Raw genomic sequence first — 18,624 nt, forward strand, 5'->3', positions numbered from 1 at the left:
GTGGACTACGATTGGAACGGTAATCTGTGCCGAGCGAAGCGGTATCGGAGCGAAGGCACCATGCCCGAAGCATGGCGAGCGAAGCGAGCCATGCAGGGGGACGCGGTGCACTAATTGGGGTTCCCAGTCACTTTACGCAAAAAACGACACCAAAAAAGTAAAAAAAAATCATGTCGACCTTTTCATGTGTCCATGTCGACCATGTCAATGTCGACCAATAGTGGTCGACCGAATGACTGTCGACCATAACATGGTCGACCATTCATACCGGAACCCTGCGAAACGCGTCTTCACTGCTCTACCGTATGCCATGCAAAGCCATTTTGGAGATGGGGAGGGGGTGGGCTTCCACTATGATCCGATATAGGTCATCACTAGGGAAAGGGGTTGGGAACCGGGAGACTGACTACGCTCGCTGGAGTCCAGTAGAGCTCCTGGCAATTTGAGTCTTCTAGACTCAAGGATATGCACCTAGAGGCAAGACTTCCCAAAATACGATAAGTGAGAGGACTAGGAAGGAAAGCACACTGCTGTGCCTAGTGCAGATTGTTAAATGTGTCAATGAATCCATATTTTACTGCTACTCAATAACACTGAAATAAATAATAAACTAAAAACAAACACATCACCCACTCCACACTTCCTCTTTCTTTTCAGTAACAGCTAAATAGATCCATTAGCCCGATACAGACGCTGCAATCCCTGATGTGTCGTGTGAGTGGTTTTAGCATGGGTGGGGTCACTGGGGGCAGGTGGCGTGCTCGTTTTCTGTGTTGGCACAGCTTCTGGAGAGCTCTCAGCTCCAGCTTTGGAACCCAACTCAAGAGGCTCTTTGATCTTCATGAAGCATCTTTTACTGTACTGAACATATTGGAGAGGACAGAGAGCTCCCATTAGCAGCTCCTTATTGCAAAAGGCTGGAGCACTGGGAAGCCTGGCTGTTCTTTACAAGATCCCCCTAGCCCCCACAAAAATGCTTTTAAATATTAGGATCTTCGTGTTAACCCTTGCTTAGCCGTTGATGGGAGCCTTTTGTACACTGAAACCATTGTTAATTTGTATTATACCTTCCACTTTTAATGTAACAAGCATCACATTTACATGGACTTTGCGTAGTGTAAAATAAGCAAATTGATTCTGCGCATTCCTTGAACACATTTGGCACACGTGTATATTCTTTTGCTTGTGACTGTAGAGAAAGGATGGGAAAGGAAAGGGTTCTGGGCTGCAACTAGGGGGGAGCTGCCCCAGGTGACAGAGGGAGCCAGAGCTTTATCCCTTGGATAAAGGGATGTATTACCTGCAGCAATAGGCAACTCTGTATCTACCAGATCAGGCATAACCACGTGTACAGAGATTGCTACCATGTACGGAGTGATCCATATGTCACCACACTTTGCGTGAAATGGGCATTTCTTGGAGGTGACTGGGCAGCGGCCATGCGGACGCACTGAAATGTTCTGTCTCATGGGAGTGTTGCGTGAGTGTCGCAGGTGTGTCTTCTGTGCTCAGTCGTAACATGTGTATGAAAATTGGTAGCGCTTGTGACAGCGGACATAAAATCAGTTGGCGGGCTGGGCTTCTACATGCAGATGCATGGATCTTTTGGAATTAAGTTGGATATATTCATTAGCATAATGAAGTAAGTAGCCTGCCATATCCAAACGGAAAAGTAACCGTGGATGTGTCTAACTCAGAATCAAGCCCTTTGTATCCAAATTCCTGTTTCCATCTTTTTGTATGGTGGTTTTTAGGATGGTCTCTGTATTATATGGAGGTAACTGATGGTCACTGATGCTCTCTGTATTATATGGCGGTCACTGGTGCTCTCTGTATTATATGGCGGTCACTGGTGCTCTCTGTATTATATGGCGGTCACTGGTGCTCTCTGTATTATATGGCGGTCACTGGTGCTCTCTGTATTATATGGCGGTCACTGGTGCTCTCTGTATTATTTGGCAGTCACTGATGCTCTCTGTATTATATGGCGGTCACTGGTGCTCTCTGTATTATATGGCGGTCACTGGTGCTCTCTGTATTATATGGCGGTCACTGGTGCTCTCTGTATTATTTGGCAGTCACTGATGCTCTCTGTATTATATGGCAGTCACTGGTGCTCTCTGTATTATTTGGCAGTCACTGATGCTCTCTGTATTATATGGCGGTCACTGGTGCTCTCTGTATTATTTGGCAGTCACTGACTCTCTGTATTATATGGCAGTCACTGGTGCTCTCTGTATTATATGGCAGTCACTGACTCTCTGTATTATATGGCAGTCACTGGTGCTCTCTGTATTATTTGGCAGTCACTGATGCGCTCTGTGTTATATATGCATATAAATGCATTCTGTGCTTACACTTAGGGTCCCATCCCCAAGATATCCCATTATGGTATGCAAATATTCCAACATACGGAAAAATCTGTTATCCAAAGTACTTCTGGATCCAAGCATTCTGGATATGGGACACTCAACCTGTATCTCTTGTTCCAGTCATGCAAACTCTGGCTCAAACTACTCATACTATGACTAAATCAACATTATCATTTAATTAGGGATAATTAGGGATTATACTAAGTACATAGCTGCAAGTGAAGATGTGAATGGGTTGATTATTACTAGAAATTTTTTCTGTAGTTGCTCGTAGTAACACACCCTAAAGGGCCCTACACACTGGCCGATTTTTTGAAAGATATGAACGATCTCGTTCATAAATGAACGAGAACTCGTTCATATCTTTCAGTGTGGAGACTCCTGCGATGAACGATGCGCGGCCTCGCGCTCGTTCATCGCTGGTCCCCCGTCGGCTGTGCATGCAGGCCAATATGGACGATCTCGTCCATATTTGCCTGCACTTCAATGCAGCCGCGTGACGGGGGGAGTGAAGAAACTTCACTGCCCCCCCCCCCCCTCCCGCGCCGCCGGGTCGCTCGTCGGCCGTATCCGCCGTCGGGCAGCTCGGCGGCGGGTCGGCCAGTGAGTAGGGCCCTTTAGCCATGCGCAGAACTAAAAGCAGCGAGATCTGTCCGCAAACTCTGCATCTTTAATTTCTAATTAATTATGTATGAGGGGAGATTACTCCCAGCCAGGACAGCTGCAGATGATCATCCTGCACCTATAGTATTCCTGCAGACATTCTGCTACCTGCTAATAATGTACACCGTCAGTTGTATAACTAATGTTGTTATATTTGAACAATGCAGAGACCAACACAGAGGTGCTTTCTAGGCCGTGTTTAGTTATTACAAGAAAATAAAAATAAGAGTATACTAACTGTATTCATTGACTCAGCATGTATTAGTATGTAATGTCGGTGTCCATTAGACAAGGGGGGTCATTCCGACCCGATCGCTGCAGTTGTTCGCAGCGCAGTGATAGGGTCGGAATAGCGCATGCGCCGCAGTGGTTCCCTAGCGATCGCCTCTGCCCGATTAACAGGCAGAGGCAGTCGATGGGTGGGAGGGGGCGGCGTCAGGCCCTCGTTTTGGGGTGCGGTCCGGCCAACGCAGGCGGGGGAAGGGGGTCGGACAGACATGCGGGGCGGACTAGCCCTGTGCTGGGCGTCCCCCCACATATCTGGGAACATGATCGTAACTGTGCTAAATTTAGCACAGCTACGATCAACTCGGAATGACCCCCAAAGTGTACAGTGACGTGTAAAATATTGTCACTGTTATATATGTACTGGATAATAATAGCAGTAATTCATGTACCAGTGTGACCTCATACACCTGGCGCCTGTAAAACTTAAGGCGTAATATGCCCAGAACAGCTGAGATGCTAAACTTACCGTCTTACTCGCATCACAGAAGCTGCAAAACTGTATTCAAAGTGTACTGGAAATGTTGGGCTGCGAGCTTAACCGCACAGGAATTAGTCTTACACACCCACAAAGTCTCAGATGAAGCACAACGGAACTTGGCAAGAGAAAAAGCCACAGCATGGTAGCACGTCGTACACAGATTCAGACTCACTCGAACACAGATGTACATATGTTGCTCATTAAATTTATCAGTGCAGTCTAGCTAAGTCGTTTTGTCGCTCCCAGTTGTTCTATTTACAGTATGTGAATAAGACGCACATTTTGAGCAAGTAAGAGCTCGGTGGAGCCAAGTCGATCAGGACTTGGCACACCGAGAGGGGCTATCAGCCTAGACCTAAGCAACAGTGTGTGAAGACACATCTGCATACCATGAGTGTCCAAAAAGGTGGCGTGGCTTCGTGGGAATGCCTTCCATTTTTGTTACTGTGGGGGCATGCCCAGCGCTCTGTGAACAGCTAGCCATGCCCCCAACACTTTTGTCTTCCACGCCTATTCACCACTGTTCTGCTAAGCAGGGCAGCGAGTGACAGGGAGCATCCTAACCTCCCCCTCGTGGGACACTGGAGCCCGTGGGTGGGACAGCAGGATAGTCCAAGAAAAACAGAACTGTCCTGCGGAAATCGGGACAGTTGGGGTATGCATATGTAGATTGATATGTTTCTCTCCTGCCCTTTCTATGATATACAAGAAAGTCAAAATCATGAAGAAAAGTTTTTTTCATTTTAATTCTTTTATTAAAAATAAAGAAAATGCTATATAATAACAACATTTTCCTTTTTTTTATACTTATTCTTATTATTTTTCTTCCAGAATTTCCCACACCCGTATGTAAGTTACTCAACAGGTTCTCTGGGCCAAATTAGCAGTTTTCTTCACCAGTGCCCCATTTTCAGGGCCACTGAGAGATCCACAGGGCCACAGTACTAGGGGGCATGGCCAAGCTTTGTTGTGAATGTCGGTGCCCTCTACAGAAGCTGCGAACCACCATCTGAAGTTGTCATAGCCATGCCATCTTGGGGACGTGGTTAGGCTTGCCTGGCAGGCCTTGAATATTTGGACCCCACCTTGTTTAATGGCCAGCTCTCTTTCATTTCTAATCTAGCACTATTTAATAGTTATATTGATACAGCTACTCCGTATCTTGGATGAACAAGCTGTAGCTCTCAACCTCTACACTTATGTTCCATAACCTGATCTTCTCATACTTACCTTCTGAGAGTGATTAAGAATTTGCTCGTTGGAAGTTTTCATTGATGCTTTGAGTTTGGGGCTCTTCTCCTCATCGGATAAACCTTCTTTGTCACTTAAGTTACTGGCGAGTTCCCCAATCTTTCTCTTCAGGGTTTCCTCCTCCAGGTCCGCGTCTGTGAGCACAGCATGACCTGTGGACTGAGAGATTGCACAGGGTCAGATTATAGCTCTAGGCCTGTATTCCCCTGTACAAGGCAGCTGGCTGAGGGTACCTCATCTGAATGCACAGATATTCTCTCCTCTAGGCGGTTTAGCATGCGTTCAATGGCGGACATGCGTTTGTTGAGATCAGACATCTGTGAAAGAAGAAAGAGAAGCGGATAGAATAGACCCCATCACCCACAGAGATTGTTTCCACCACTTAACAGATCAGGTTTATTAAGATAATATAGGGGCACATTTAACAATAACCAAAATGTTGCCTCATTAAATATAAATGTATTATTGCCACAAATCACAGCAATAAAAATGCTTAAAAAGTGCTATTTACCAAATGTTGGGACATGAGCTCCAATAAGAGCCCATCCGGTGAAGAGTTCAAGGTAAAGTGATAACTACTGTACCGTTATCATCACTCAGCTTCTGGATACATGTAATGTGCATACATGGCTGTGAGGCTGCACACATGCTAGCATGGGCTATTGGGAAGGGCTCCGGAGGAACCTTTCCATAAAAAAAATGCAGCTGATATGGACTAACACAAACGGAAGGCAATAATAGCTACCCTGGACTTTGACAATTTAGCGGCTGCCATATGGGAGCTGCTTTTGTGATCAAAAATGGAGGGACCGATATGAAAGATATTTTGCGGTCTCCCGCATGTATTTTCTGGGAACACTTAATTTGTGATTATTCCTAGAAAATGTCTGTTTTTTAAGGGAAATTAGTTTGTTAAATATGCCCCTTGTTAACAAGATACCAGTTCTATGGAAAGCAGATCATTTCACCATCACCACTAGAGGGCACAATCTCAGCAAGCAGAGAAGACTTTCTGCCACACACAAGAATGTTCCAATATAAAAATGCCATCACCAGTTGCAGCAAAGATACTTTTTTTTTTTTTTTTTTAAGCATGGACGGAACATAGTACCCAGAGGAGTAACAGAGCATACCACATATATACCGCTTTGTAACTTTCTCATCCTTCAAGCTATAGCTGAGGCAGCCCTGCAAGAACTTGAACATTACTCTAAAGTACTTTCTCTAGTAGACAATATATAGTACAGTGTCCTGCATACTATGGCCCAGATTTATCAAGCCTTGGAGAGTGATAAATTGCACAGTGATAAAGTATCAACCAATCAGCTCCTAACTGTCATTTCTCAAACACAGCCTGTAACATGGCAGTTAGGAGCTGATTGGTTGATATTTTATCACCGCGCTATTCATCACTCTCCAAGGCTTGATAAATCTGGGTCTAAAAATCTTAGGAAAATGAACAGTCACTGGTGAATTCTGCTATAATAAAGCACAAGGTTGTAGGCAGTGATTTTATACAGGTTACAGAAATGCCTCATATAATTTATACCGGAGAGGTGCATTATTCCTTATTACTGTATATGATTTATACAGGAGAGGTGCATTATTCCTTATTACTGTATATAATTTATACTGGAGAGGTGCATTATTCCTTATTACTGTATATAATTTATACCAGAGAGGTGCATTATTCCTTATTACTGTACATAATTTATACCAGAGAGGTGCATTATTCCTTATTACTGTATATAATTTATACCAGAGAGGTGCATTATTCCTTATTATTGTATATAATTTACAGGTATATGGGTTAGGTGCATTATTCCCTATTACTGTATATAATTTATATGGGTTAGGTGCATTATTCCCTATTACTGTATATAATTTAAATGGGTTAGGTGCATTATTCCTTATTACTGTATATAATTTGTATGGGTTAGGTGCATTATTCCTTATTACTGTATATAATTTACAGGTATACGGTAGAGTTGCAGTATTCCTTATTACTGTATATAATTTGTATGGGTTAGGTGCATTATTCCTTATTACTGTATATAATTTAAATGGGTTAGGTGCATTATTCCTTATTACTGTATATAATTTATACCGGAGAGGTGCATTATTCCTTATCACTGTATATAATTTATACCGGAGAGGTGCATTATTCCTTATCACTGTATATAATTTATACCGGAGAGGTGCATTATTCCTTATTATTGTATATAATTTACAGGTATATGGGTTAGGTGCATTATTCCTTATTACTGTATAGCATTTATATGGGAGAGGTGCATTATTCCCTATTACTGTGTATAATTTATATGGGTTAGGTGCATTATTCCCTATTACTGTGTAGAATTTGTATGGGTTAGGTGCATTATTCCTTATTACTGTATATAATTTATATGGGAGAGGTGCATTATTCCTTATTACTGTATATAATTTATATGGGAGAGGTGCATTATTCCTTATTACTGTATATAATTTATATGAGAGAGGTGCATTATTCCTTATTACTGTATATAATTTATATGGGAGAGGTGCATTATTCCTTATTACTGTATATAATCTATATGGGTTAGGTCATTATTCCTTATTACTGTATATAATTTATACAGCAGAGGTGCATTATTCCTTATTACTGTATATTATTTATACGGGAGAGGTGCATTACTCCTTATTACTGTATATAATTTATACGGGAGATGTGCATTATTCCTTATTACCGTATACATGCGTTTTCCTACAGAACACTGGCATGCCGAAATCTGACCTCATTGATTAAAAGCGATGACATCAGATCTCACTGTTCATACAGCTATTATTTATAGGAGTTTATAATATACTACCAACCCCTGTGTATTATAATGCAGTATAATTAGCTCAAAGTACAGTAGTACATTATAATACATGGGATGGTATCGTAATCCTGGAGGTTAGGATCCCGACAGTCTGAATGTCGACAGCAGCATCCAGACGTTCAAATTCCCGGTGGATTCCTACCCTAACCCTCCCACATTAACCTGGAGAAGGCATAAGGAAGTGATAAACCAGTGATAAGTGCAAGGTGATAAATGCACCAGCCAATCAGCTCCAATATGTAAATTAACAGTTGGGAGCAGATTGGCTGGTGCGTTTATCACCTTGTACTTATCACTGGTTTATCATTTCCTTATGCCTTCTCCAGGTGAATACATCTGCCCCATGTTTTAAAACGGCAATTTTTGAAATGGCAAAACCAGGTTTATATTGGCTTATAAAAAATGAGTGCTTTGAATCAAGAAGTCTCGCTGCTGCCCATATCTTGAAGGTCATTCGATTTGGGCCTATATCTGAAATTGCCATCAATTCCACATTTCTCTGACGTCCTAGTGGATGCTGGGAACTCCGTAAGGACCATGGGGAATAGCGGCTCCGCAGGAGACTGGGCACAACTAAAGAAAGCTTTAGGTCACCTGGTGTGCACTGGCTCCTCCCACTATGACCCTCCTCCAAGCCTCAGTTAGATTTTGTGCCCGGCCGAGGTTGGATGCACACTAGGGGCTCTCCTGAGCTTCTAGAAAGAAAGTATAGAATTAGGTTTTTTATTTTCAGTGAGACCTGCTGGCAACAGGCTCACTGCAGCGAGGGACTAAGGGGAGAAGAAGCGAACCTGCCTGCTTGCAGCCAGCTTGGGCTTCTTAGGCTACTGGACACCATTAGCTCCAGAGGGATCGACCGCAGGCCCAGCCTTGGTGTTCGGTCCCAGAGTCGCGCCGCCGTCCCCCTTACAGAGCCAGAAGCAAGAAGAGGTCCGGAAAATCGGCGGCAGAAGACATCAGTCTTCACCAAGGTAGCGCACAGCACTGCAGCTGTGCGCCATTGCTCCTCATACACACTTCACACTCCGGTCACTGAGGGTGCAGGGCGCTTGGGGGGGGCGCCCTGAGCAGCAATAAAAACACCTTGGCTGGCAAAAATACCACAATATATAGCCCCAGAGGCTATATATGTGGTAAATACCCCTGCCAGAATCCAGAAAAAAGCGGGAGAAAAGTCAGCGAAAAAGGGGCGGAGCTATCTCCCTCAGACACACTGGCGCCATTTTCTCTTCACAGTGCAGCTGGAAGAAAGCTCCCCAGGCTCTCCCCTGTAGTTTTCAGGCTCAAAGGGTTAAAAAGAGAGGGGGGGCACTAAATTTAGGCGCAATATTATATATACAAGCAGCTATTGGGGAAATTTCACTCAGTTATAGTGTTAATCCCCACATTATATAGCGCTCTGGTGTGTGCTGGCATACTCTCTCTCTGTCTCCCCAAAGGGCTTTGTGGGATCCTGTCCTCAGTCAGAGCATTCCCTGTGTGTGTGCGGTGTGTCGGTACGGCTGTGTCGACATGTTTAATGAGGAGGCTTATATGGTGACGGAGCAGATGCCGATAAATGTGATGTCGCCCCCTGTGTGGCCGACACCAGAGTGGATGGTTAGGTGAAAGGTATTAACCGACAGTGTCAACTCCTTACATAAAAGGGTGGATGACGTAACAGCTGTGGGACAGCCGGCTTCTCAGTCCGCGCCTGCCCAGGCGTCTCAAAGGCCATCAGGGGCTCAAAAACGCCCGCTCACTCAGATGGCAGACACAGATGTCGACACGGAGTCTGACTCCAGTGTCGACAAGGTTGAGACATATACACAATCCACTAGGAACATCCGTGACTTGATCCCGGCAATAAAAAAAAAAAAAAAAAAAAAAAAAGAAGTGTTACACATTTCTGACATTAACCCTCTAAAAATGGGTTTTTATGTTGGGGAGAAAAAGCAGGCAGTGTTTTGTTCCCCCATCAGATGAATGAATGAAGTGTGTGAAAGGCGTGGGTTCCCCCCGATAAGAAACTGGTAATTTCTAAAAAGTTACTGATGGCGTACCCTTTCCCGCCAGAGGATAAGTTACGCTGGGAGATATCCCCTAGGGTGGATAAGGCGCTCACACGGTTGTCAAAAAAGCTGGCACTGCCGTTTTAGGAACGGCCACTTTGAAGGTACCTGTTGATAAAAAGCAGGAGGCTATCCTGAAGTCTGTATTTACACACTCAGGTACTAGACTGAGACCTGCAGATCGTGCTGCTGCAGCGTGGTCGGTGACCCTGTCAAACATAAGAACATATTAAAGATGTCGTCTTATATATGAGGGATGCACAGAGGGATATTTTGCCGGCTGGCATCCAAAATGAATGTAATGTCCATTCTGTCAGGAGGGTATTAGAGACCGGTCACTGGACAGGTGATGCTGACTTTAAAAGGCGCATAGAGATTCTGCCTTATAAGGGTGAGGAATTATTTGGGGATGGTCTCTGGGACCTCGTATCCACAGCAACAGCTGGGAAGAAATATTTTTACCTCAGGTTTCCTCACAGACTAAGAAAGCACTGTATTATCAGGTACAGTCCTTTCGGCTTCAGAAAAGCAAGCGGGTCAAAGGCGCTTCCTTTCTGTACAGAGACATGGGAAGAGGGAAAAAGCTGCACCAGTCAGCCTGTTCCCAGAATCAAAATTCTTCTCTCGCTTCCTCTGAGTCCACAGCATGACGCGGGGGCTCCACAGGTGTAGCCAGGTACGGTGGGGGGCCGTCTCAAAAATTTCAGCGATCAGTGGGCTCGCTCACAGGTGGATCCCTGTTTCATTCAAGTAGTATTTCAGGGGTACAAGCTGGAATTCGAGATGTCTCCCCCCCGCCGTTTCCTCAAATATGCCTTGCCGACTACTCCCTCAGGCAGGGAGGCTGCGCTAGAGGCAATTAATAAGCTGTATTCCCAGCAGGTAATACTCAAGGTGCCGCTACTTCAACAAGGACGGGGTTACTATTCCACACGGTTTGGGGTACCGAAACCGCATGGTTCGGTGTGACCCATTTTATATTTAAAATCCCTGAACACATACATAAAAAAATTCAAGTTCAAGATGGAATCGCTCAGGGCGGTTATTGCAAGCCTGGACGAGGGGGATTACATGGGATCCCGGGACATCAAGGATGCTTACCTGCATGTCCCCATTTACCATCCTCGCCAGGAGTACCTCAGATTTGTGGTACAGGATTACCATTACCAAGTCCAGACACTGCCGTTTGGACTGTACATGGCACCGAGGGTGTTTACCAAGGTAATGGCCGAAATGATGATACTCCTTTGAAAAAAGGGAGTTTTAATTATCCCGTACTTGGACAATCTCCTTATAAGGGCAAGGTCCAAGGAGCAGTTGCTAGTCGGGGTAGCACTATTTTGGAAAGTGCTACAACAGCACGGTTGGATTCTAAACAGTCCAAAGTCACAGCTGGTTCCTACGACACGTCTACTGTTCCTGGGGATGGTTCTGGACACAGAACAGAAATAAGTGTTTCTCCCGGAGGAGAAAGCCAAGGAGCTGTCATCTCTAGTCAGAGACCTCCTGAAGCCAAAACAGGTATCGGTGCATCATTGCACGCGAGTCCTGGGAAAAATGGTAGCTTCCTACGAAGCAATCCCATTCGGTAGGTTCCATGCAAGAACTTTTCAGTGGGACCTGTTGGACAAGTGGTCCGGATCACATCTTCAGATGCATCGGCTGATAACCCTGTCTTCAAGGACCAGGGTATCTCTACTGTGGTGGCTGCAGAGTGCCCATCTTCAAGAGGGCCGCAGGTTCGGCATACAGGACTAGGTCTGTCACGATCCGGGTATCTGGACGCCATTTCTTACCCATCAGATGCCTCCTAAGGCTGGCTCAGCGCTCCAGGACCGGATCCCATCTGTTATCCTGATGTGTACATTCCTGTATCCTCTCCTGTCACTCTGGGATGCTGTCACAGTAAACGCCATATTACACCTGGCATGGCGTCTCCCGCGGCCTCCGCCGCCGTCCCTGAACTTCTGCATGCAGAGTGTCTGAGTGGCGATTACGTCAGCCGCGGCCTCCGCTGTGTCCGCGTGGTTGGATGTGCATCTGTCAGCCTGGCGCCTCCTGTCTCCGGTGGCCGGCGCCGCCATTACTGTTTTCATTACCACATGGATTACAAACCAAACTTCCCTCCAAGTGTCTGCATGGGCGCAGCCATCTTGGATTCTGTCAGCTGATCATTTCCACCAATCTGTTCTCAGTATTGATAATCTGCATAATTGCCTAGCCAATCCCTTCCTTGCTGCAGGTATAAATACACTGTGCCTGAGCAAGGAAGGCGTCAGTGCTTTGGTTGTCAAACCTAGTTCCTGTTTGTCTCTCTCCTGTGATTGTCTTCCAGGTTCCAGCTCCTGTCTCAAGACTTCCACCATAGAGACCCGCACCAGCATTCCACCTGCGGTGTAGCCTGACTCTCCAATCCATTGTGGATTCATCTGTTTCCAGCTACAACATTACCTGCTTCCAGCTCAGCTTCCAGCAGAGTACAGCTTCCCTTAAAGGGCCGGTGTCCTTTCTACACTTTACCACTCTCCACCGGTATTATTATTTCTCCGCTCTCAAGTTCTACATTTCAGTTCATATTTCATCGCTCCCAAGTTCATTTATTATTTAACTGGTTCCAGCCAGTATCCACTCCGTGCTAACAACAGTCTGGTTCCAGCCAGTATCCACAGCAGCTGTTTTATCTTCAGCAACCCAGCTTTTCCTGGAACACCAGCTGGCACAATCCTGGGTTATCTCCATTGCTACAGTCGGGCCTGGTAAGGACTTTCCATCTAGAAGATCATAAGAACTATCTCACACTACCAGTGCCCTGTGGCTCCTGCCATCCTGTAGTAACCAGGAACTGTATTTATTCTTTGCTGACTTTTACGTTTTCTTTTACTGCTGCTGTGTTGCGGAGTTGTCATAATAAACATCATTGACTTTTATCCAAGTTGTCGTGGTCACGCCTTCGGGCAGTTATTATTCATGTTACTTACATGTCCAGGGGTCTGATACAACCTCCCAGGTTCCGGTACATCTCAGCCCCTACAACTGAGGCTGCCTCCCGTCAGCTCAGGCCCTCAGTTGTGACAGTAAGCACTGACCTAATGAATCCAGCCGGAGACCAGGATCAAGCGGCCAGGCCGATGCAAGAACTGGCAGCCCGACTAGAACATCAGGAGGCTGCACAGGGCCACATCATCCGCTGTCTCCAGGATCTCTCTACTCGGCTGGATGGGATTCAGACAACTCTCCATGGATCAGGCGCGTCTGGTGCGTCAACCACAGTGACTCCAGCTATAACCCCACCCACCTTACCCATTTCTGCTCCACGTCTTCATCTTCCAACGCCAGCAAAATTTGACGGATCTCCAAGATTCTGCAGGGGATTTCTCAACCAGTGTGAGATTCAGTTTGAGCTACAACCTGGCAATTTTCCCAGTGACCGTACAAAAATTGCCTACATTATTTCTCTTCTCAGTGGCTCAGCCCTTGATTGGGCATCACCGTTATGGGAGAGGTCCGACACCCTGCTATCTTCCTACACTGCCTTCGTGTCAACATTCAGGCGCATCTTCGACGAGCCAGGCCGGGTAACCTCAGCTTCATCCGAGATTCTCCGTTTACGCCAGGGGTCACGTACTGTAGGACAATATCTGATACAGTTCCAGATCCTGGCATCCGAACTGGCATGGAACGACGAGGCCCTGTATGCTGCATTCTGGCATGGCTTATCTGAGCGTATTAAAGATGAGTTAGCTACCAGAGACTTACCTTCTAAGTTAGATGAGCTAATCTCACTCTGCACGAAAGTTGATTTACGTTTCAGAGAGAGAGCAACTGAGCGTGGAAGATCATCTGCTCCAAAATCTTCTGCTCCTCCTCCTCGTCAACTGTCACCATCTAAAGATGAGCCCATGCAACTTGGCCGTTCCCGTTTAACTCCTGCTGAGCGCCGAAGACGTCTCTCCGAGTTTCTCTGTCTCTATTGTGCAGCTCCGTCTCACACCATTAATGCCTGTCCCAAACGTCCGGGAAACTCCAAATCCTAGCTCGCCAAGGAGAGGGCCGGCTAGGAGTAATGATCTCCTCTCCATCTCCTCAAGATTGTAATCTCCCAGTCTCGCTTCAAGTTGCTCAACGTTATCGGAACGTCATTGCCCTCCTTGATTCCGGAGCAGCTGGGAACTTTATTACCGAAGCCTATGTTAAACGGTGGTCCCTACCCACCGAGAGACTTCCTTCGTCCATTTCTTTAACTGCCGTGGATGGCAGCAAAATTTTTGATGCAGTTATTTCTTTAAGGACTCTACCAGTTCGTCTGAGAGTGGGAGTTCTTCATTCCGAACTTATTTCTTTTTTAGTGATTCCAAGAGCCACACATCCTGTGGTCCTGGGCCTTCCATGGCTCCGTCTTCACAATCCTACAATTGATTGGACGACTACGCAAATCCTGGCATGGGGTTCCTCCTGTGCTGAGACATGTTTGTTTAAAGTTTTGCCTGTCTGTTCTTCCTCCCCCAGGTCGTCTGATGTTCCACCTCCTCCATATCAAGATTTCACGGATGTGTTCAGTAAAGCTTCTGCCGATATCCTTCCTCCTCATAGAGAATGGGACTGTCCGATTGATCTCGTTCCAGGGAAGGTTCCACCTCGAGGCCGAACTTATCCGTTGTCTCTGCCTGAGACGCATTCTACGGAGGAATATATTAAAGAGAACCTAGCAAAGGGGTTCATTCGACCTTCTTCTTCTCCAGCCGGCGCAGGCTTCTTTTTTGTAAAAAAGAAAGATGGTGGTCTGCGGCCGTGCATCGACTACAGAGGTTTGAACGACATTACCATCAAGAACCGTTATCCTTTACCCCTGATTACTGAGCTCTTTGACAGAGTTAGCGGAGCTACCATCTTTACAAAGCTGGACTTGCGAGGTGCATACAATCTCATCCGGATCCGTGAGGGTGACGAGTGGAAGACCGCCTTTAACACCCGTGACGGACATTATGAGTACCTCGTCATGCCCTTCGGATTGAGCAATGCTCCAGCTGTCTTCCAGCATTTTGTCAATGAGATCTTCAGAGACATTCTATACCGTCATGTCGTGGTCTATCTAGACGATATCCTCATTTTTGCCAACGATTTAGAGGAACATCGTTTTTGGGTTAAAGAGGTTCTGTCCCGTCTCCGTGTCAATCATCTTTATTGCAAATTAGAAAAATGCGTCTTTGAAGTCAAGTCCATTCCGTTTCTAGGGTACATTGTGTCCGGTTCCGGACTAGAGATGGATCCTGAGAAACTACAAGCAATCCAAAATTGGCCGGTACCCTTAACCCTCAAAGGGGTCCAGAGGTTTAGGGTTCGCCAACTATTACCGAAAGTTTATACGAGACCTTTTCACCATTGTGGCGCCTATTACTGCTTTCACTAAGAAGGGTGCTAACCCGTCCAAGTGGTCTGAAGAAGCCATGCAAGCATTTCATCTTTTAAAACAAAGGTTCATCTCTGCGCCTGTTCTGAAACAGCCTGACATCGACTCTCCCTTCATCTTAGAGGTGGATGCCTCCTCCGTTGGAGTAGGAGCGGTGTTATCTCAGAGGGCTAAAGATGGCCATTTACACCCTTGCAGTTTCTTCTCCCGGAAGTTCTCCCCAGCTGAGCGCAACTATGCCATTGGCGACCAGGAGTTGCTAGCCATCAAGCTCGCTCTAGGAGAGTGGAGGTATCTGTTGGAGGGAGCTTCTCATTCAATCACCATACTTACAGACCACAAGAACCTTTTATACCTGAAGGGCGCACAATGTCTCAACCCCCGTCAGGCCAGATGGGCACTTTTCTTTTCCAGGTTCGACTTTAAACTCCAGTTCTGTCCGGGCTCTCAGAATCGCAAGGCCGATGCCCTTTCCCGCTCATGGGAGCAAGAAAATGAGTCAGAGTCTTCAGACAAGCATCCTATTATAAATCCGTTGGCATTCTCCACGGTAGGGATGGACTCTACGCCCCCATCAGGGAAAAGTTTTGTGAAGCCGATGCTAAGGAAGAAGCTCATGCATTGGGCCCATGCTTCCCGTTTTGCCGGACATACAGGTATCAAAAAAACCCTGGAGTTTATCTCTAGGTCCTATTGGTAGCCAACTCTGAAAAAGGACGTCTTGGAGTTTATTGCATCTTGCCCAAAGTGTGCCCAACATAAAGTATCCCGCCAGTCGCTTGCGGGGCAACTGGTTCCACTATCCGTTCCCAGTCGACCATGGACCCACTTGTCGATGGATTTCATTACAGACTTACCCATGTGCAACAAGTTCAATACCATCTGGGTGGTAGTTGACCGGTTCACCAAGATGGCACACTTCATTCCTCTCACCGGTCTTCCGTCAGCTTCCAAGTTGGCTCAAGTATTCATACAAGAGATCTTCCGACTCCACAGTCTTCCTGAAGAAATTATCTCAGATCGAGGAGTTCAATTCACAGCCAAATTCTGGCGAAGTTTATGTCAAGTCCTCCAAGTCAAGCTAAAGTTTTCCACGGCTTACCATCCTCAGACCAATGGTCAAACCGAGAGGGTGAATCAGGACTTGGAGGCCTTCCTCCGCATCTATGTGTCCTCCTCTCAAGATGACTGGGTTCAATTACTTCCCTGGGCCGAGTTCTGTCATAACAACCAGTATCATTCTTCATCTGCTTCAACACCATTCTTCACTAACTTTGGATTCCACCCTAAAGTCCCTGAGTTCCAACCGCTTCCAGCAACTTCTGTTCCCGCAGTGGATATCACCTTGCATCAGTTTGCCAATATCTGGAAGAGCGTACGATCAGCTCTGCTCAAGGCATCGTTCAGGTACAAGAAGTTTGCGGATAAGAAGCGTCGAGCAGTTCCTGCTCTCAAGGTGGGTGATCGGGTATGGTTATCCACGAAGAATTTGAGGTTAAGAGTTCCCAGTATGAAGTTTGCACCTCGCTATATCGGTCCTTTCAAGATTGAACAAGTCATCAATCCTGTTGCTTACAGACTCCAGTTGCCTCCCTTCTTAAAAATACCCAGGACATTCCATGTTTCCCTGTTGAAACCGCTGATCTTGAATCGGTTTCATTCCTCACTTCCTCCAACTCCGAAAGTCCAAACTCAACGAGGCGTTGAGTATGAAGTGGCCAAGATCTTGGACTCACGTCACCGTTACGGTCAACTACAATATCTTATTGACTGGAAGGGTTATGGTCCTGAGGAACGTTCATGGACCAATGCTTCTGATGTCCATGCTCCTGCCTTGGTCCGGAGATTCCATTCCAAGTTTCCTCAAAAGCCAAAGAAGTGTCCTGGGGCCACTCCTAAAGGGGGGGGTGCTGTCACGATCCGGGTATCTGGACGCCATTTCTTACCCATCAGATGCCTCCTAAGGCTGGCTCAGCGCTCCAGGACCGGATCCCATCTGTTATCCTGATGTGTACATTCCTGTATCCTCTCCTGTCACTCTGGGACGCTGTCACAGTAAACGCCATATTACACCTGGCATGGCGTCTCCCGCGGCCTCCGCCGCCGTCCCTGAACTTCTGCATGCAGAGTGTCTGAGTGGCGATTACGTCAGCCGCGGCCTCCGCTGTGTCCGCGTGGTTGGATGTGCATCTGTCAGCCTGGCGCCTCCTGTCTCCGGTGGCCGGCGCCGCCATTACTGTTTTCATTACCACATGGATTACAAACCAAACTTCCCTCCAAGTGTCTGCATGGGCGCAGCCATCTTGGATTCTGTCAGCTGATCATTTCCACCAATCTGTTCTCAGTATTGATAATCTGCATAATTGCCTAGCCAATCCCTTCCTTGCTGCAGGTATAAATACACTGTGCCTGAGCAAGGAAGGCGTCAGTGCTTTGGTTGTCAAACCTAGTTCCGGTTTGTCTCTCTCCTGTGATTGTCTTCCAGGTTCCAGCTCCTGTCTCAAGACTTCCACCATAGAGACCCGCACCAGCATTCCACCTGCGGTGTAGCCTGACTCTCCAATCCATTGTGGATTCATCTGTTTCCAGCTACAACATTACCTGCTTCCAGCTCAGCTTCCAGCAGAGTACAGCTTCCCTTAAAGGGCCGGTGTCCTTTCTACACTTTACCACTCTCCACCGGTATTATTATTTCTCCGCTCTCAAGTTCTACATTTCAGTTCATATTTCATCGCTCCCAAGTTCATTTATTATTTAACTGGTTCCAGCCAGTATCCACTCCGTGCTAACAACAGTCTGGTTCCAGCCAGTATCCACAGCAGCTGTTTTACCTTCAGCAACCCAGCTTTTCCTGGAACACCAGCTGGCACAATCCTGGGTTATCTCCATTGCTACAGTCGGGCCTGGTAAGGACTTTCCATCTAGAAGATCATAAGAACTATCTCACACTACCAGTGCCCTGTGGCTCCTGCCATCCTGTAGTAACCAGGAACTGTATTTATTCTTTGCTGACTTTTACGTTTTCTTTTACTGCTGCTGTGTTGCGGAGTTGTCATAATAAACATCATTGACTTTTATCCAAGTTGTCGTGGTCACGCCTTCGGGCAGTTATTATTCATGTTACTTACATGTCCAGGGGTCTGATACAACTTCCCAGGTTCCGGTACATCTCAGCCCCTACAACTGAGGCTGCCTCCCGTCAGCTCAGGCCCTCAGTTGTGACAAGGTCCTAGTGACCATGGATGCCAGCCTT

The 18,624-nt window shown here is 46.4% G+C and overlaps 1 protein-coding gene across 8 annotated transcripts in view; it reads right to left on the reverse strand.

The window, feature by feature from the left end:
* Positions 1 to 18,624, reverse strand: part of MLPH (melanophilin) — a 144,275-nt gene that overhangs the window by 40,397 nt on the left and 85,254 nt on the right. For 6 of the 8 annotated variants that reach the window (XM_063933204.1, XM_063933207.1, XM_063933203.1 and 3 more), the window contains 2 exons: positions 5,286 to 5,369; positions 5,032 to 5,211 (listed from right to left, as the gene is read on the reverse strand). In XM_063933204.1, coding sequence (XP_063789274.1) covers positions 5,032 to 5,211; positions 5,286 to 5,369 — 264 coding nt within the window. The remainder of the gene's footprint in view (positions 1 to 5,031; positions 5,212 to 5,285; positions 5,370 to 18,624) is intronic. The other 2 variants (XM_063933206.1, XM_063933209.1) reach the window with 1 other exon arrangement.

This window comes from Pseudophryne corroboree, chromosome 7, assembly GCF_028390025.1.
Source record: "Pseudophryne corroboree isolate aPseCor3 chromosome 7, aPseCor3.hap2, whole genome shotgun sequence".
Lineage (NCBI taxonomy): Eukaryota > Metazoa > Chordata > Amphibia > Anura > Myobatrachidae > Pseudophryne > Pseudophryne corroboree.